Source organism: Chlamydotis macqueenii, chromosome 1, assembly GCF_036417535.1.
Source record: "Chlamydotis macqueenii isolate bChlMac1 chromosome 1, bChlMac1.mat, whole genome shotgun sequence".
NCBI lineage: Eukaryota > Metazoa > Chordata > Aves > Otidiformes > Otididae > Chlamydotis > Chlamydotis macqueenii.
In genome coordinates, this window is record NC_141556.1 from 116,428,829 (window position 1) to 116,446,838 (window position 18,010).

General features: G+C 39.1%; 1 protein-coding gene across 3 annotated transcripts in view; it reads left to right on the forward strand.

Annotated features, from left to right (window-relative positions):
- ITSN1 (intersectin 1) overlaps positions 1 to 18,010 on the forward strand; it is a 138,885-nt gene that overhangs the window by 38,115 nt on the left and 82,760 nt on the right. For all 3 annotated transcript variants that reach the window (XM_086764962.1, XM_086764955.1, XM_086764972.1), the window contains 5 exons: positions 4,759 to 4,822; positions 12,471 to 12,631; positions 14,123 to 14,302; positions 14,929 to 15,022; positions 17,759 to 17,859. In XM_086764962.1, coding sequence (XP_086621088.1) covers positions 4,759 to 4,822; positions 12,471 to 12,631; positions 14,123 to 14,302; positions 14,929 to 15,022; positions 17,759 to 17,859 — 600 coding nt within the window. The remainder of the gene's footprint in view (positions 1 to 4,758; positions 4,823 to 12,470; positions 12,632 to 14,122; positions 14,303 to 14,928; positions 15,023 to 17,758; positions 17,860 to 18,010) is intronic.

Genomic DNA, 18,010 nt, shown 5'->3' on the forward strand with positions numbered 1-18,010 from the left:
AGACATTTGGGCATAGGAATTTAAAAATCTGTGCAGATATTACTCATTTTATATTCTGTTTTTCATATGCCTTACCACATCAACCCATTTTTTCTGATACTTTCTGATATTTCTCTGATATTTATCGACTATGCAACTGGTTTATGCTATTTGATTTTTCTGTAAGTAGGATTAAAATGACTGTGGCTCTATAAAGCAGTTCTGTTGTGTACAGCCAGCTGATATTACAAACTGTAGAGTTAGAATTCAGGATGTGGAATCACCCTGATGCCTGGTAGTATTTATAGTGTTTTTAATGTGTTCAGTAAATTAATTCACTGTACTGAGTCTGGCTGAGATGGAGTTAACTTTCTCCGTAGCAGCCTGTATAGTGCTGTTTTGCATTTGTGGCTAAAGCAGTGTTGATAACACATCAACGGTTTTTGGCTATGGCTGAACAGTGTTTGCAAAGCCTCTCTCCCATGCCACCATGCTCAGCAAAAACTGGATGGAGGGGCTGTTGTCTTCCAGGGTAGCCTTTGCTCAGAGGCTGATCTTGAGGGTGATGGTGAGTTGATTACCTTTGCATCACTTGGGTGGTGTTTTTCTACTCTTTCACTTATTAAACTGTCTTTATTTAGTCAGCTTTGTCGGGGGCCCAGCTGAAGTGTCTCTATACCAATGCACGCAGCGTGGGGAATAAACAGGAAGAGCTGGAGATGCTTGCACACGAGCAGGGCTACGACCTCATTGGCATGACACATACGACTGGAGCGTCAACATGGAAGGGTATAGGCTTTTTAGAAAAGACAGGAAGGGGAGACGAGGAGGAGGTGTTGCTCTCTATATCAGCAACCGGATGGAGTGTGTGGAGCTCCACCTGGGGATGGAGGAGGAGCTGACAGAGAGCTTATGGGTCAAGATTAGAGGACGGGGACGGACGGGGACGTTATGGTGGGGGTCTGTTACAGGCCACCTGGCCAGGAGGACAGAGCAGATGAAGTGCTCTATAGGCAGATAGGAGCAGCCTCACGGTCACAGGCCCTGGTTCTCATGGGGGACTTCAACCACCCTGACATCTGTTGGAGAGACAACACGGCAGGGCACAGGCAGTCCAGGAGGTTCCTGGAATGCGTGGATGACAACTTCCTCCTGCAGGCGATAGAGGAGCTGACAAGGAGGGGTGCCATGCTCGAACTTGTGCTCACCAACAGGGAGGGACTGGTGGGGGATGTGAAACTGAAGGACAGCCTTGGCTGCAGCGACCATGACATGATGGAGTTCAAGATCCACAGGGTAGCAAGGAAACTACATGGCAAGCTCTCAGCCGTAGACTTCAGGAAGGCGGACTTCGGCCTCTTCAGGGACCTGATGGGCCAAGTGCCATGGGAGACGGCCCTGGAAGGAAGAGGGGCCCAGGAAATTTGGTCTGTATTCAAGGAGCACCTCCTCCAAGCTCAGCAGAGGTGCATCCCGATGAAAAACAAGTCTGGCAAAAAGGCCAGGAGGCTGGCGTGGATCAGCAAGGAGCGCCTGGACCAACTGAAAGTGAAAAAGGAAGCCTATAGAGGGTGGAAGTGGGGACAGGTAGCCTGGGAGGACTACAAAGAGGGTGCGCGAGTGGCCAGGGATAAGGTAAGGAAGGCCAAAGCCCTGGCAGAACTGAATCTGGCCAGGGATATAAAATGCAACAAGAAGAGCTTTTATAGGTACGTAGGGGACAAAAGAAAGTCCAGGGAAAATGTAGGCTCCCTCCAGAAGGGAACTGGTGTCCTGGTTACCCAGGACATGGAGACGGCTGAGGTTCTCAATGACTTTTTTGCCTCAGTCTTCACCGACAAGAGTTCCTGTCCCACCGCCCAAGCTGTAGAAGGTGCAAGCAGGGACTGCGAGAATGAAGAACTGCCCATTGTACTCGAAGAGCAGGTTCGGGATCATCTGAGGAACCTAAAGGTGCACAAGTCCATGGGACCTGATGAGATCCATCCTCGGGTCCTGAGGGAACTGGCGGATGAAGTTGCCAAGCCACTGGCTATCGTATTTGAGAAGTCGTGGCAGTCTGGTGAGGTCCCCAATGACTGGAAGAGAGGGAACATAACCCCAATTTTTAAAAAGGGGAATAAGGAAGACCCAGGTAACTACAGGCCGGTCAGCCTCACCTCTGTGCCTGGCAAGGTCATGGAGCAGATTCTCCTGGAAACCATGCTAAGGCACATGGAGAGCAAGGAGGTGGTTGATGACAGCCAACATGGCTTCACCAAGGGCAGATCATGCCTGACCAATTTGGTGGCCTTCTATGACGGGGTGACGGCATCGGTGGGCAAGGGACAAGCAACTGACATCATCTACCTGGACTTGTGCAAAGCTTTTGACACTGTCCCACATGACATCCTTCTCTCTAAACTAGAGAGACATGGGTTTGATGGACGGACCACTCGGTGGATAAGGAGTTGGCTGGATGGCCGCACTCAGAGAGTGGTGGTCGACGGCTCAATGTCCATGTGGAGACCGGTCACGAGTGGCGTCCCTCAGGGGTCCGTGTTGGGCCCGGCCCTGTTCAACATCTTTGTCGGCGACATGGACAGTGGGATAGAGTGCACCCTCAGCAAGTTCACTGATGACACCAAACTGTGTGGTGCCGTCGACACACTGGAAGGGAGGGATGCCATCCAGAGGGACCTTGACAGGCTGGAGAGGTGGGCCCGTGCCAACCTCATGAAGTTCAACCAGGCCAAGTGCAAGGTCCTGCACCTGGGTCATGGCAATCCCAAGCACAAATACAGGCTGGGCGGGGAATGGATTGAGAGCAGCCCTGAGGAGAAGGACTTGGGAGTGCTGGTAGATGAGAAGCTCAACATGAGCAGGCAATGCGCCCTTGCGGCCCAGAAGGCCAACCACATCCTGGGCTGCATCAAGAGGAGCGTGGCCAGCAGGTCGAGGGAGGTGATTCTCCCCCTCTACTCTGCCCTGGTGAGACCCCACCTGGAGTACTGTGTCCAGTTCTGGAGCCCCCAACACAAGAAGGACATGGACCAGTTGGAGAAGGTCCAGAGGAGGGCCACGAAGATGATAAAAGGGCTGGAGCACCTCTCTTATGAGGCCAGGCTGAGAGAGTTGGGGCTGTTCAGCCTGGAGAAGAGGAGGCTCCGGGGAGACCTGATAGCGGTCTTCCAGTACCTCAAGGGGGCCTACAAGAAAGATGGGGAAAGGCTGTTCAGTAGGGCCTGTTGCAATAGGACGAGGGGTAATGGTTTTAAAATAGAGGGAGGTAGATTTAGATTGGAAATTAGGAAAAAATTTTTTACGATGCGAGTTATAGAACACTGGAACAAGTTGCCCAGAAAGGTGGTGGAGGCCCCATCCCTGGAAACGTTCAAGGCCAGGCTGGATGAGGCTCTGAGCAACCTGATCTAGTCGGGGATGTCCCTGCTCCTTGCAGGGGGGTTGGACTAGATGACCTTTGAAGGTCCCTTCCAACCCTAACCATTCTATGATTCTGTGATTCTATGATTTATGGCAGCCAAGAGTTTTCTGAGTGTTCTCATTTTTGCTCTCCGTATTCTCTTCCACATCCTGCTGGGGGGAAAGAAGTGAGTGAGTGGCTGGGTGCTTAGTCTCTGTGTGGGGTCAACCCCCCATGCTAACATACTAATAGATTAAGAAGTCTGTTTAAATAAAGATATATCAATTTAACTGAAATGTGTTTCTGAAACTGGGTTTTCTGTTTAAAATACGGAAATCAATGTGGGTGATCTCTTTAAAAAATCTAAATGGCAAAATTGATTTAAGTTGTGGGAAGCAAAGCTGCAGATAAAGGAATTGCACTGATCCTACTGAATTTTCATTGAACAGCACTAATTTGCTTTGGTTTTAAATGCAACAGGATGCCTATGTTTTTGTTAGTTTATTTTGTTGCATTTAATTGTCTTTAGTGCTGTCTAAACTCTAATGCCTAATTGAAATGAAGAGTATAGAAGTGTTTTACCTTTCTTGCTGTCTGATCCATCAAGAGGATTTTCAGAGTGTGAAATCAGAATCGGATTCTTAACAGTCTCATTGCAGCCATGCATGCCTTCAAGTATACAATTTGATTATTTCTGCTCCTGTTACGTGACATATATGGTACAAAATACTACTGGTTTTATTGACCTCCTTTGATATTTAGTGCTGTTTCTAATCTATTTATAGTTTTTCTTTACAGGTCACAGCATTTCCAAGTGCCTAATGCTTTTGTAATTGTTTTGCTATCCTTACTTTTAATGGATAGTTGGAAAATTACTTTGAATTATACCATTGCTTTCTTTAATGGTGGCTTATCAGGTTCACATCAGAGTAAAGACCATTTTGTTTAGTTTATGCTAGCTGACTGGTGGTGTACTTCCAGAAAATCTAAGATAGTTTATATTGATATGTACTTTCTCTGGAAGAAAAAAAAAAAATATTGTTCTCACAAGGCATATGATTCCTGCAAAGAGAGCCATTAACACAGATTAGGGACTGTGGACCATGAGTTTGCCATTGCCCTAAATGTTTATGTCCAGTTGACTCCATGTGGTGCTGACTGTTGCAGACTTGAACAGTATGTGCTTATTGGAAGTATCTGGTAGGTTTTTCAAGTGACAAAGTAAGTTTAAATCTCATACTCTGTTATGTATGTGTAGCATTAAGTATTTATGGATTTACTGTTGCTTCTGTTTTAGATATTTTTGACTCATTATTTTCTTTCCGCTTACAGGTACTTTTAGCATTTTCTGAAATGATGTCCTATTTATTTTATAGGTGATCAAGCTAGAAACTTTTTTTTTCAATCTGGGTTACCTCAACCAGTGTTAGCACAGATATGGTGAGTATATGGGAGGGAATGGGAGAATTGCAGTTACATCAGAGTGAAGTTGACTGGTACAAACTTGGACAGTAACTATATTTCACATTCCGGGGTTTAAAATCACCTATTTAGTTCAATGTGGTTTCCAAAAGTCTACAATACAAATATGCTTTGTAGTGTGTTTTAGCTGAGTTTTTAAGTTACTAGTTTAATTAAGCTGCCATCCCCTTACAAATGGCATTTTTGAGGTTGGTGATTTGCAGCCCACATTTCAAATTACTAAATGCTTTCAGCTTTATTAAAATGATGCTAATACAATCGCTGAGCACAGTAATTAGTATTAAAAAATCTTCTAATGGGAAAACCTATTCAAGACTTGTACAATTTGTTACAAAAATGAAAACTTGCATAGACTATTTCCATTTTAGTTGGAGATACAGCTTGAAATTTTTATTGTTTCTTGATGAGTTTAGACATATCTCTGTTGCTGTATATTAGACTTCACAAACATTTCTACAATCCACCTGTTTCTTCATGCAGGGATGCAATTGTTTCTGCTTGAAATTGTATGATCCTGCCAGATATCGAGATGCTAACTTGCATAGACTATTCATAATTTACGTTAATTGTATTACTAGAAACACTTTTTTTTGGTGCTAGACAGAGTGAAATAATATTGGTTTTTTTTGTTCTAGGTTGGAAAAAGCAGCAGAGGGATGGATAACTTTAGAAAATATGTTAACTATTGTTAACTGTTTGAAAGAGAGAGTAGTTTATTACAGTTAAAAACTTTTTGTTCTAGTAAGGACTTCTAAAGGCAGAATCTTGCTCTGACTGGAGGAAGAACAGAATTATTTTCTTACAAGAAAAACAATTGCTTTAGAAATATGCGTGTCTAAAAGAGGGGCTGGATTTACGTGGCTTTTAAATAGTTTATTTTCTTTTCAAATTATCTTCATCTTACAAATATCAAATCTGGTCTGGTTATCTTATTTGTTGAAGGCTCAGTGAAATTTTAAATGTCCCTTTGGAACTTTTCTTGCCTCTTAATTAAACAAAGAAAGAAGTTTTGTCTTAAATAAGACATCCTTTCTCCAAAAATGTTCTGTAGGCATTAGCTTTAAATAGGTGTTAACAAAACAAAACAGTTGTAAATAGTCTGACTAAAAATCTCTTCCTTTCTGAATTACTCAGTTTTTCAGCCTCTTGAGAGGGGTAGAATCATTCCATTAGTTCTATAGTTGTCATAGAGACAAGACCTGAACTTGCACATGTGTTAAAATAAAGCTAAACTAAAATTTATTCACATTGCCTTTGTAAATCATAAAAAAGTAGACTTTCTCACTGTCTCTTTTCTTTTTTTCAATCATCTGTGAATTAAGAGAAGTAAATATTTAAGTAAAAATCTAGATCACTTGTGTCTATTCCCAGTTGGAATTAAAATAACCAAGTAGGAAAATAGTTGCGTAGTGGTAGTGAGACCCCTTAAAAAGAAAAGGAAAAAAAAAAAAGGAGGGGAGAGGTAACTCCCTGTTTTTCCCACAACTTGAATGTTTTAACTCTTTTGATCTAGCAGTGAATGTTTGTTTGTAACCTACCACAGATTACTGCTGTCCCTCTGAAACAATAGAAGTTAGACTGTTTGGTGGCAATAAGTCCTTTGCAGCCTCCAAAGGACGTCACAGTATGCTCAAGACTGCACTGAAAAATGTGAATCATTGTTTGTCTTAGCTCCCAGGGGAAAGAGCTTGAAGTGGCACACTTGCTTTCTGGATTAATAGCAGTGTTCTAATGTTGTCTGCCTAAATCTCTGTTAACAATGGTACAGATCTGTGAGTACTTAAATAGAGGGAGTAGTTCTGGAGTAATAAGCCCGGAATCTCTGAGAGCGATATGAACTGCTTAAACTTTATTTTCTATCAATATTCTTTATTTCTTGAATAGATGGATTTTTAAAATTTTTTTTTACATAGTGTTTGATAATTAGGGGGAGAGAAGGGGAGGTATAACAGTCTTCAAGGAAGGAAAGTTGTGTTGTTACTCTGAGTTAAAGCAACTTGTAAAACTCTTCAAATTAATTTTCTGATCCTATATATATGGAAGCACATGTATGTTGTGTTGGAAGTGTTTTCCTGTTCTTAGTGAGTCTATTTTGAATATGGTTGAGCATATTAATCTATCTGCAAGATAGGAGCCTAGCATTTTTTTTATAAAGGATTACCTACAGCTGTATGTAGACAAGCTTATGCTAATACAAAGTTTCATCTGTTCTGTTGGCTATGGAAGTTCTTGTATAGAAAAACACAACTGGGAAAGGAACTGTAGGAGGTACTGGCCTAATGAGTGGTTGGACATACTGCTTTCAGAGCTCTCTGCAGAAAAGGCAAAGCCCTCTGAGTTTCCAAACATATTGTCTCATGAGTGAGAGATTGTTTGCATGAGTAAGCAGTATAGGATTTTTGCTCTTATATTTTAATTAGAATTGAATTGCCAATTTTTAATCATAAAAAAATAATTTTCACTAGAACTTCAAGAACTACTAGCTAGCTAGTTGAAATACCAGTTAAATGTTTTTTGCCTCAAGAGCTGCTTTGAGAATATTCTGCAGTTCATGTAATTGCTTTCTAAGATGAAACTCTAAAGAGTATGTCTTATTTTAATTTCTGCTATTAATCAAAGCTTCCCCAGAATTTGTGTTCCTTGAAAATGGTAGCTCCATCATTTTAAGCATTGAGAATTCCTGTATCCCTCCTGCTTATTGTTCATTTAAGAAAAAAGTCTCTGGGACCTCAGTGGAGCAAATTAGTGGAATTATTAAGGTCTATCATGACAAGTTCTCTACTGTTCTACCCTTTACAAGCTTTGGAGTTTGCCAAGCTGGTAATCTATTAAGAAGCTTCTAAGTAGGCTTTTAATTGAGACTGCAGTGACTTGGAAGATAACTATTTTTAAAGTAGGCAATAATCTGTCTGTCTTCTAAAGCCTTCATGAATGGTGGCCTCAAAAAGCATCTTCTGTGTAGCCTATATCTCTGGAATTAAATGAGAACTAAAATAATCAATGCCATCTATTTTTCATGCATTTAGAGTTATTTATTTTTTTCAGGGCAAACTAAAGCCTATTACGTATTTCTGACATACTTCCCTCACAATCTTCTTAAATCTGTGTCCAAGTGTGGGAGTGAAAGATTATGGGTGCCAATTCTGTGAGTTGTAACTACTGCTATACATGCATTGATTAAGTGACTGATGCTAAAGACCTAATTTCTGCCATTAAGGCTGAGTTTTATAGTGCAATATGGGATTGTATTCTAATATGGGAATGCAAGGCTAGATAAATCTAGATTTTTGAACTGCAAGGAGGTTTACTTGTTTTAGCACTCTGTGCTATTTTAATGGAAATAGATGTTTTGTAGGCTAATCATAAAAGCATATTTGATGTAAAAAAACTGTGCATGCTCAGTTTCTGCAAATCGTAAATCCAGAAATATTCAAGTTGTCTTTGCATTCTGCAGAAAAGAGGAGAGAAAGGAGGAGAAAAAGATCTGTAGGGGAAGAATTTTGTCAGCACCTGAAACCTAGAGTTGTGATGAAGCCCACTGCATTCTCTCCCTGTTATAAACACAAGCCTGTTCTGTGAAATATAATAAATATTTACTCAGTATTTAATCCATTTACTGCTCTGCACTGGTTCCGGCCAGACCTTAAATGAAACAAATGTAAGGACACTACATTCTTCCAAATTTCATTAGAAGCAGAACAGTGAAATTAGATAGTGTTTACTGTCAGCCACTCACTGCATGTAAGGCGATGTTTATTCGGAAGTCACACTATAACACATGACACTAGGTTCACTAATTAGAAATGGAAACTTGTCCTATCTTTGCACTGAAGATTTTGTCAGACAAAAGCTGATTTTTTTTTTTGTTAGCTTGCTGTAAAAAATTGTATAAATTCTGTAGTGTGTACATAATTTTTCTCACTGAAATTTGTGTTGTTAATTTAAATAACAAAGCCATTGATGTAGAGTAAATGAGTTGAACAGAAGGTCGGACATTAAATTAAAAGCTACTGGTGATTATGTGAATAGGAGCTCAATTAAAGCAATGAGACTGGTGCACATCAAAGTTTCTTATTTCTGGACAATTAATATTTTCCCCTGTAGAATGCAAAGACTTACTGTATTCTGGCAGTACACTCTGTAAGTAGTGCCTGAAGAGTCAAGGTCACCTGCAGTGTGATATTTAGTTACTGCATTTTCATGGCCATGCATATGATGGGTTGAGGGACTCTGTCTGTGCTTTAGTAATGGTAAGGTTTGCATTTTATAAATCAAAGTATTTGTAGGTGTAGAAGGCACTCAGATTGAGCTAATAAGACTATTATGAATACAATTTGTGTAATTGCTTTGCTTAACTGCAAAGATGTAAGGAACATTGAGACTATTTATTTGAGCTGTCGGTGCCAGTTGGTCACTATGGAGCTGACTGACTTCTCCATATGTTGAGGAAGGAGTCATCTTTGGGAGGACCACTGACTGCTTGGAGTGCAATCAAAAATCTACTGAATAGCTTTATCCAGATCGATTTCTCTGGCTTTATTCCTATGCACATCCTCAGCTTGCTAGCTGTATAAGGCTGGTTGTTACTGCCTGTTTCCACTGCACATCTGACAGAAGAACGGCGAAGCAAGTGTTGAACTAAACTTTCATTAAAAACCCCACACACTTTCCCTCTTGAATATTTTTGAATTTTCTTTGGTTACCTTCAAAAAGGTGTAATGTCTGCCTGTAAACATCAATTAAATGAAGCTAATTATCTGCTCCTAATTTCCATTGTTCTTAATACTCTGTAATTCTCTAATGAGACTTTTTTACCCTCAGTATTCATTCACTGTATGTTGGTTTACTTTCTAGTGGAAAACCCACAAAAGGGAGCACTTCAGAAAATACATGTAGCCATTAACTTTCTGACATTCTAACACTCCAAATACCTTTTGCCTTCTGAATGTTTCAGGTTTGTGAGACTTGCGGCATGTATTTCTCCTGAGTGAGGCTTTTAGAAATCTAACATTGCTGTTTATAGGTTGTGACTAAAGGACATTATATGAACCGGTTTTGTTGTAAAAAGTTAAAAGATACATAAAGAAGAAAATTAAAATATACTGAGTAATACTGTTCCTTGCAAGGCTGAGTGATGATTTTGGGTAGCAAAAATTGTATGGCATGTTGTGGGACACCTTCATGCTGTTGTTGAAAAACAGACAGAGTGCATATTCCTAATTGTCATAGTTAAACTATGAATTCATTCAAAATTAATTTGGGCTTTTAACAGGAATTTTAAGTTGATATAAATGTGTCTGATGTAGAGAAAATTCGAGAGAGATGCAAACATATAATTTTGAGGTATACACCTGTTTCATTGTATAGGAGGAAAAGCACTGCATACTGCTTACATGCAGTCTGTAGGTTTCCATATAGTGGCTTGTGGTACGTGCACTTGTCTGGACAGAAAGATGCGATGGAAGCTAATAAATTCTTAGCGTTTTTATGTCCAGCGGAAGCCATTGCACTTCAAAATTAACAGAACATGGATAACCTCAATAACAAATTGTGAGAAGCCTACTTTGTGTTTTTTACTGTTTTCCGGAAGTAATTAGACCTCTAATTTTGAAATACACATTTTTCATTCACAGCTATTGCGGTCTGTTCTTACTGTTGCTTAACGCTCATAGGAGAGAGGCTACTCTGCCTTCACTAGGGTTCTCCCGCTCATCTCTGCAAATTGTGTGAAGACAAAAACATTGTCTTTCACTTAAACTTAGCCTACCAATACATCATGGGGTACCAGTGTGTTGCTTGCTCTTTGTGGAAGAGTGATCAGAAGCTGAAACTCTAGAGCAGTGGTATCCTGCAAGGAAGAGGAGATACTCATTCCGAATTTGTACTTCTCTTGGTCTGGGTTTGCCATGCTGGCCTTCCCTCTTCCTTCTGCTGGTTAGACTACCATATATGAAGTGTGACTGCTACAGTAGGATCTTTTAAACTGGTTATATGTCAAATGAACCACATACTAAGTGATCAAGACTGAAACTTGAATCCAAATCACATTGTGCTGTGTGGGTCCCAGAATAAATTTTGACTAAATTTAGGCTTCCAAAGACTTGCTGGTAGTGGGATTAGAGAAAGGTTTAAAGTTACTTGAAGAACAGGCAGATTTTATGTGTAAATTAAACTTCCCTGTGATATGAAGCTTTAGGAAACAATAGGTAGACGTTCTAACAGCCCAAATTTGTTCTTCAATGAAATACATGTAGTAATTCAACATCTTTCAGGGAGTGGTGCAATGCATACTTTTCTTTTTAACTGTAAGCCTCAGAATCTACAGTTCCCTCACCAGACTTTCTCTTTCTTCTTTAAATACTGCTGCCAGATTTTCAGTAGTATTATTTAGCCTTGTGATGTCAAAATTGGTGGATTAAGACAGCTACACTGCTGAAAATGCTATCTTTTAAGTATTGAGAAGGGTTGGAGTGTCTCCATTTTTGGGGAGTTGTGACTTGTCATCTAAACCAGGGGAAACTCTTTAAGTTGACCTGTGGCAGTCCCTGTTAGGATCTGCCTCTGTTGGGTTTTCATAGGACTTTTTTGGTTGGGATGGAAGGGTTTTCATTTTGTGAATGCTTTACCACTGCATGTAACTGTCTGTCTACTTAGTTACTTAAAATTGATACTTGAATGTCAATTTATTATGGTACTTTTCTGATAACTTTTCGCATACTTGCATGAAAGCTTTCCTTGTGACAAGAGATTCGATCAGAAATAAAACTCTAGTTTAACTAGACTGCCTGGGTCCTTTGTGTTGTCCTGTCTGTGACACGTAAACGTAGGCACGAACTGAAAAATATATATTATCTGAAACGTGTAGCTAGCTCTTCAAATGAGTGCAATGAAATAAGCCTAGTGTTTAAAACTAGGCTTACAGCTGATGACATTATTAATATGCATTTACTCTAGTTTTTGATTTGCAATTGCAGGAACTAACATTATTCTTCCTGCTTCTCCCCTCCCAACCCTATTCCCTGCTGAGCATGGTTTTCTTCACCATCAAATGAAGAAACAAAAAGACGACTGTTCAAGTCAGACTGCTTTACATGAAAGCCTATTCAAGGTCTAGGCTCAATGTTTTGTCTGGAGTACTATTGTTTAACTGAAAACACATTTGTACACTTGCAGATGTAGTAGTGTTTAGTGAAGTGCACAGATTTAAAGAACATTTTATTTTAAGTGTAGCTAAAGCACAGATTTGCAGACTAAGTAATTTGATGCTCTATGATGGTGTTTGTAGTACCATGTAGTCTCATTTGTGTGATTTTGCAATTTTTTTGGTAAAACTACATTCATTGATCCTTCTTTTCTAGATGCTTCACTGTAATTCCTCTGAGAGTTGAAAAATGACATTAAAAATATTTATTAATCACTCCAAGAAAGCAATCAGGAAGCTCTTGGTGTAAAGTATCTTGTTTCATGACCATTTTTAGCCTGGCATAATTATTTTGAGGGGAAATTAATTAATCGTGAACATACATGCCTGTGTATGCATGCTCCTACATCAATTCTTGAAGTTCATAGTTTAAGAATCTAACTGTGAAAACTGTGTATTTTATAGGGCTCTAGCTGACATGAACAATGATGGGAGAATGGATCAGTTGGAGTTTTCAATAGCTATGAAACTTATCAAATTAAAACTACAAGGTTATCAACTCCCGTCTGCACTGCCTCCTGTCATGAAGCAGCCACCTATTGCCCTACCTAGTGCACCAGGATTTGGTAAGCTCTTTGTTTTCCTCCTTGTTAGCTTGTATTGTAGCCACTGAAGTTGAATTTGATTGGTTTTTTGCAGTTTCTAAAATAAACTTTTTCCTAAAAGTACTTCTAAAAGTATGTGACTCAGAAAACAAAATGCTTCTACAGGCATGCATATGCTCAAAAAAAAAATCTCCATGAGCTTTTAGCACCAAACCTTACTGAATAATACGAGTTGAGGTCTTGTTTGCTTCAGGTCTTATAATGCTCCCCATATGTTCCAAACAAAAATATTTGCAGGGACAAAAAGGTAGCAGGGCTAGTGCATTTCAGTGATGGAGGTTTTTTTTTTTTAAACTGTTGGTATTTATCTGTATTTTTCATTGAGAGATCTCCAGCTTTGGCAAGATTAGCTATGTTTTTCTTGACTTTTTACAAATCATGGTAGTAATGCACCCCTCTGCCTTTTATTTTATGAGCAGTGCTGCACTGATACTAGCTAGAACAGCTGTTGATTCAGTTCTTGTGGTTAGTACTGCCAAGGTGGCCATAATTTGAAGAAAAACAGTAGGAAAAATGGGATAGTGAGAGGAAAATAATTAAATGAAGCTGAACCTTGTGTTTGACACCTTGATATTCTACTGGATTCTGTAGTGAGAGGCTCTTTACCTTTCTGGTTTAGTCATTGCTGTGACTCAAGTTGATTGGTGCCTGAGAATCACTGCTATCCTTAAGAAAAGGGAATAGTGCATTTGATAAACTGAGGGCAACCGTGTTGTTTGATAAGTTGTTGCTTCCGCAAGTTTTGCAAACAGTTTTATTTCTGACTGTAAGAAATCAGTGAAATTTAACAGAACAAATACTGGTTTAAGTGAGAAAAGGCATGATAAAGTCAACCCCCCCAAAAACCCAGCAAAATCTGTGATTTTTATTCTCTCATTCACTGTAGACTTGATCTCAGCTGTTTGCACACAGCCTCATTCTTCCCGTTGGCATGACTGGACCTCCTTAACCTCCCTGTTATCCATGCAACTGTGCTTACACCTAAAATACCTCATTACTGTGCTTTACCCTATTAGCTTTGCACTGGTTCATCTTGACAATAGGCTGCAAGCGGTTATCCTGAAGCTTGTTCTTTTCAGCTGTGGCTAAATGTAAGCTTTGGGTTCATTACTCACTGGAAGTTGACAGTGCTGCTCTTCATTTAGTTCAAGGCAAACAATTCTTTTCTTCAGCAAATGCTAATAGATTTTCTTGGTCAGTGTTGCATCCAGTGTGATCTTATATGCATACATTATAAAGTGGTATGTTGTTCCCTCTGCATTGTTTTATGTTCCCCTACCATGCTAATGGTGCAGCGGACTGTAAGAGTTCTTTCAAGGGGTGTGTGGAAGTTTCCGTTTCAATTTACTCTTTAATTCTGCATTTACTGCTGGGTTGCAGGCTGCAGTTAAATTGTTCTATCATATTAGGAGTCTCTAAATTAGAAAAAATATCTCCTTTTGTTGCACATAGGTATTGGGGGCATTGCCAGCATGCCATCTCTTACAACTGTTGCCCCAGTGCCAATGGCGTCTATTCCGGTAGTGGGAATGTCTCCGCCATTAGTATCTTCTGTTCCTGCAGCAGCAGTACCTCCCCTGGCTAATGGAGCTCCTGCTGTTATACAGCCTCTGCCTGCTTTTGCTCATCCTGGTATGCTACGTACTGAAACTCTGACTCTCTTGCTATTAACAAATTATTTTGCTTTGGATCTGGAGAAGAGTAGACAGTGAATTAGTCATTCTAACTTACTTTAAAGAATGGTTTTGGCTAAGGACTGTATTTTGGTTTAGCCCAATGTAATTGGTTAGCAAACTTTTATACAAGTTCAAAGAAGAAACATGGACGTACTGTGTTGTAACGGTCAGTCCTGTTGAGCAAAATATTAACCCTGTTATAACAGCAGTGTGATACATCTAGCTTGCCAGTAAACTGTTGCCTAGAAATTGCTCCTCTCCTATCTGTTTATAGAAATTGAAGTGCTACTGTTTGTTGGGATTACCTTAAAATCCTGGAATACGTATGATTTCTAATATTAATCACAATATAATTTTATATCAACAGTGTTTGCATAAAACTGCAAAAGTAAGAAGACATTATAGAATTGCCTGTGTGTTTTCACCTGTTTTATTAGACACTGTTACATTAACATTTTTAAAAGGGATACCATCAAAAGAACCATAATGCTTGTATTTGATATTAGGAAGTAAATGAATGTCATTGGAATTCTACGGTTGTAAAAATAATACTAATAAATACATGTATTCTGTTATTTATAGCCACATTGCCAAAGAGTTCTTCCTTTAGTCGATCTGGCCCAGGATCACAGCTAAGCGCAAAACTTCAAAAGGCACAATCGTTTGATGTGGCTAGGTAAGTTGGTATGGAATGAGTTAGAAAAACTATTTCTCTTTTGCAAAGTTGTTTTCTGAAATAATATTTACTTGAAAAAATCAGTTCCTGCTGAGATACTACTTCAGGATTTCGTAGGATGCTGTGGTTTTAGAAGGAACACTCCAGGAGTAGTGAATCATTGAAATATAATAATTAACTATTACACCGTGTGTTGACGCTATTTTCAAACACTTGAAAACTTAATTTTTAGAAAAGTGTTTGCTTCTGTAAACATAATCTGTGTTGTGTACAGGCACACACTGCACAGGCACTCCTCCTATCACTGTGAAAACATAGTAAGTAATATTCCTTAAAATTAGCAAATCTAGGCTTATTTTTAAAAGCAAAATGTTTAACAGTTTCCATATTTTAAATGCACTCCACGTAACTGTTTCTTATATATTCTTCAAATTCTGCATGAAAAGTGACCTAAAAGGCTTTTAGATTATTTCAAGGCCTAGGAAAATGTATGATTAGGCAAAATGTATTTTACTGTGGTGTGAAGAAATCTATCTAACAAAATAAAACTTACTTAGAGGAGGGAAGATAATAATTTCCCAAAGTCTTTATAAATCAAAACTTTCTCACAGGTCTATATTACAGATATTTTTTGCAAGAAGAAAATGGATTGGGACATTATTTAGTTGTCTATTCTTATTTTCATTTGTCTTCTGCAGTTTTTTCTTGTGCCCTGATATTAGATAAGCAACACCAGTGATTACTGGCAAATAGGATTAAAAATCTTTCAAAACAATTCTTTTTGTCTATGAAACGTAGTACTGTCAGGAACATAGCAGTGATGCTCTCATTCCAGAGGTGCAAGAAATTATCTGCTTTGTCTAAAACAACACTTAGTATTTATAATGAAATAATTCGCTTCAGTTGAGATGGCTTCTAGATATTCTGTAAGAGGCCTGTCTTAGTTTTGGAGTTAACTGTCTCTGAATCTTGCGGGTCAGTTTTATTGCAAACAGAGGCCTGAAGCTCAGGTGAGACGCCCTCTTTTCTGAGGTGAAATTGCATGGCTCTCTGAATCTGTTTGGGCTGGGTTTGGAGCTGCCTTAGCTCGATCGCAGTTACTTCAGTAACTCTGAAATGTCTGCCAGCACTGAAGGGGGCATTCCTGCAATGGGTGCTGCTAATGCCAAGTGATGAACTGTCCTGTGTCTACAAGTTCTGTTTTGGAGAAAAGGGATAGCAGTGTAATTGATTTGCAGAGTTTGTGGAAAGGGAGGAAGAAGAGCTAAGTCTATTAAATTGAAATGTAAATTTGAAAGGTGGTGGGGGGGGTTGTTTTGTTTTGGTTTTTTGGGTTTTTTTGGGGGGTTTCTGGTTGGTTGTTTTTTTACCTAGCTGAGAATTATTTAGAATTTTGAGAAGGGTGAAATTCAGAATTCCACTTGTGGTGCTTTTATCACTGTCTGCTGAGTCACTGGTAGCGAACTCTTGGTATACATGATATTCGGCATACAGGAGTAAACTGTTTTGTCCTCCAGCATTTTTTCTTCCAAAACTCCTATTTGAGTATTCATGAAGGAGAGTTTCATTGCTTAGTGTACAGTAACCTTACTTCACAGATCAAGGTACATAGGCTTAATATGTGGAAACTCCAAATATAGCAAAACTGCTGAGGCAGGAATTCACATGGATAAAACTTAGTTTTTGGTTTTGTTTTGGGGTTTGTTTTTTTTTTTAAGTTTCAGTTCTTATTTTCATTATTTAAGATGCAACTTAGTTTTGCTTTGCTCCCATGAAAGAGTATTATTAAAGCACAATAGTTTGGAAATAGAAAATAGAAATAGCTGGTTTGGGTCTTACCATGTGGGAATAGGATATGAGGTCAATTAGTAGAGTATTAATATAATCCTTCACAGCTCAGCTTTGAAATATCTTATCGTGCTGTCTGCTCAGTGGACCAGGGAGAAGGGATTTGGTGATTTTGGTTAATTTTTTTGTACTGCAATTTGGTATGCTGTTAAAAATGCTTATTTAATCTGGCTGCTCTCCACCCTCCCCCTGCAACCCCACCCAACTTTAACGAGAAAGGACAAAATTTGAATATGCCTAAAGAAAGAAAAACTGTGGTCGTTGTTTTTCAGTATGAAGACTTGTCAGCCTTCAAGTATGGGAAAGTATAGCTACAAATAACAGCACTCAACCTATCAGATGAATTGGAACTGGGAATATTACGTTTGTCAGTTGATTTCCATTATAAGAAACTTTACTTTCAAGTGTAGCTTTTCCTCACTTTTTCTATGTTTTCTGCATATTTTACATTTATTTTCCTTAATCAGCTTATGAATTATTTGGCTAAGACAACCAGGTAAAGACAGGATAAAGTGAGATATCACTTCTGCTGACTGTGGTAAAGCATTTCCTATTGCATATTTAGGTAAAAGCTTTTAGATCCTCAAAACTGTTTAGGATACTTAATTTTCTGCTTGTAAAGAAAAAAAAATCAAAACTCTTAGGCCTGTCATTCAGCTTTCCTCAAAAAACATCATCTAAGACACTGAATTATGATACATGTTTTCAAACAAGAAGTCAAACCTGTTGTGGTTTCAGGAATAGAAGGGAGTATTTGTGGAAAGAACCATTTCAGGCATAAGACTTGAACTCTGCAGTAATTCACCCTGTTGTTCCTGTTAGCTTCATGTGATTAACTTTAAAATTATGTTTTCCCACCCCCTCCCCTTATCCTTTTTCTAATTTTAGTGTGCCTCCTGTGGCAGAGTGGGCTGTACCTCAGTCATCAAGACTGAAGTACAGACAGCTGTTCAATAGCCATGATAAAACAATGAGTGGACACTTAACAGGTATTGAAGCCGTTTTTGTTGTCTCCTTTTTTCGAACTGTAAAAGGCCCATTATAATAGCATTTAGAACGCTGTTCAGATAGTAAGAGACTCTCATCTCTCTCTGTCACTGTCAATATTTTTCTTTTCCAATCTCCCAGCTGTTTAATAAT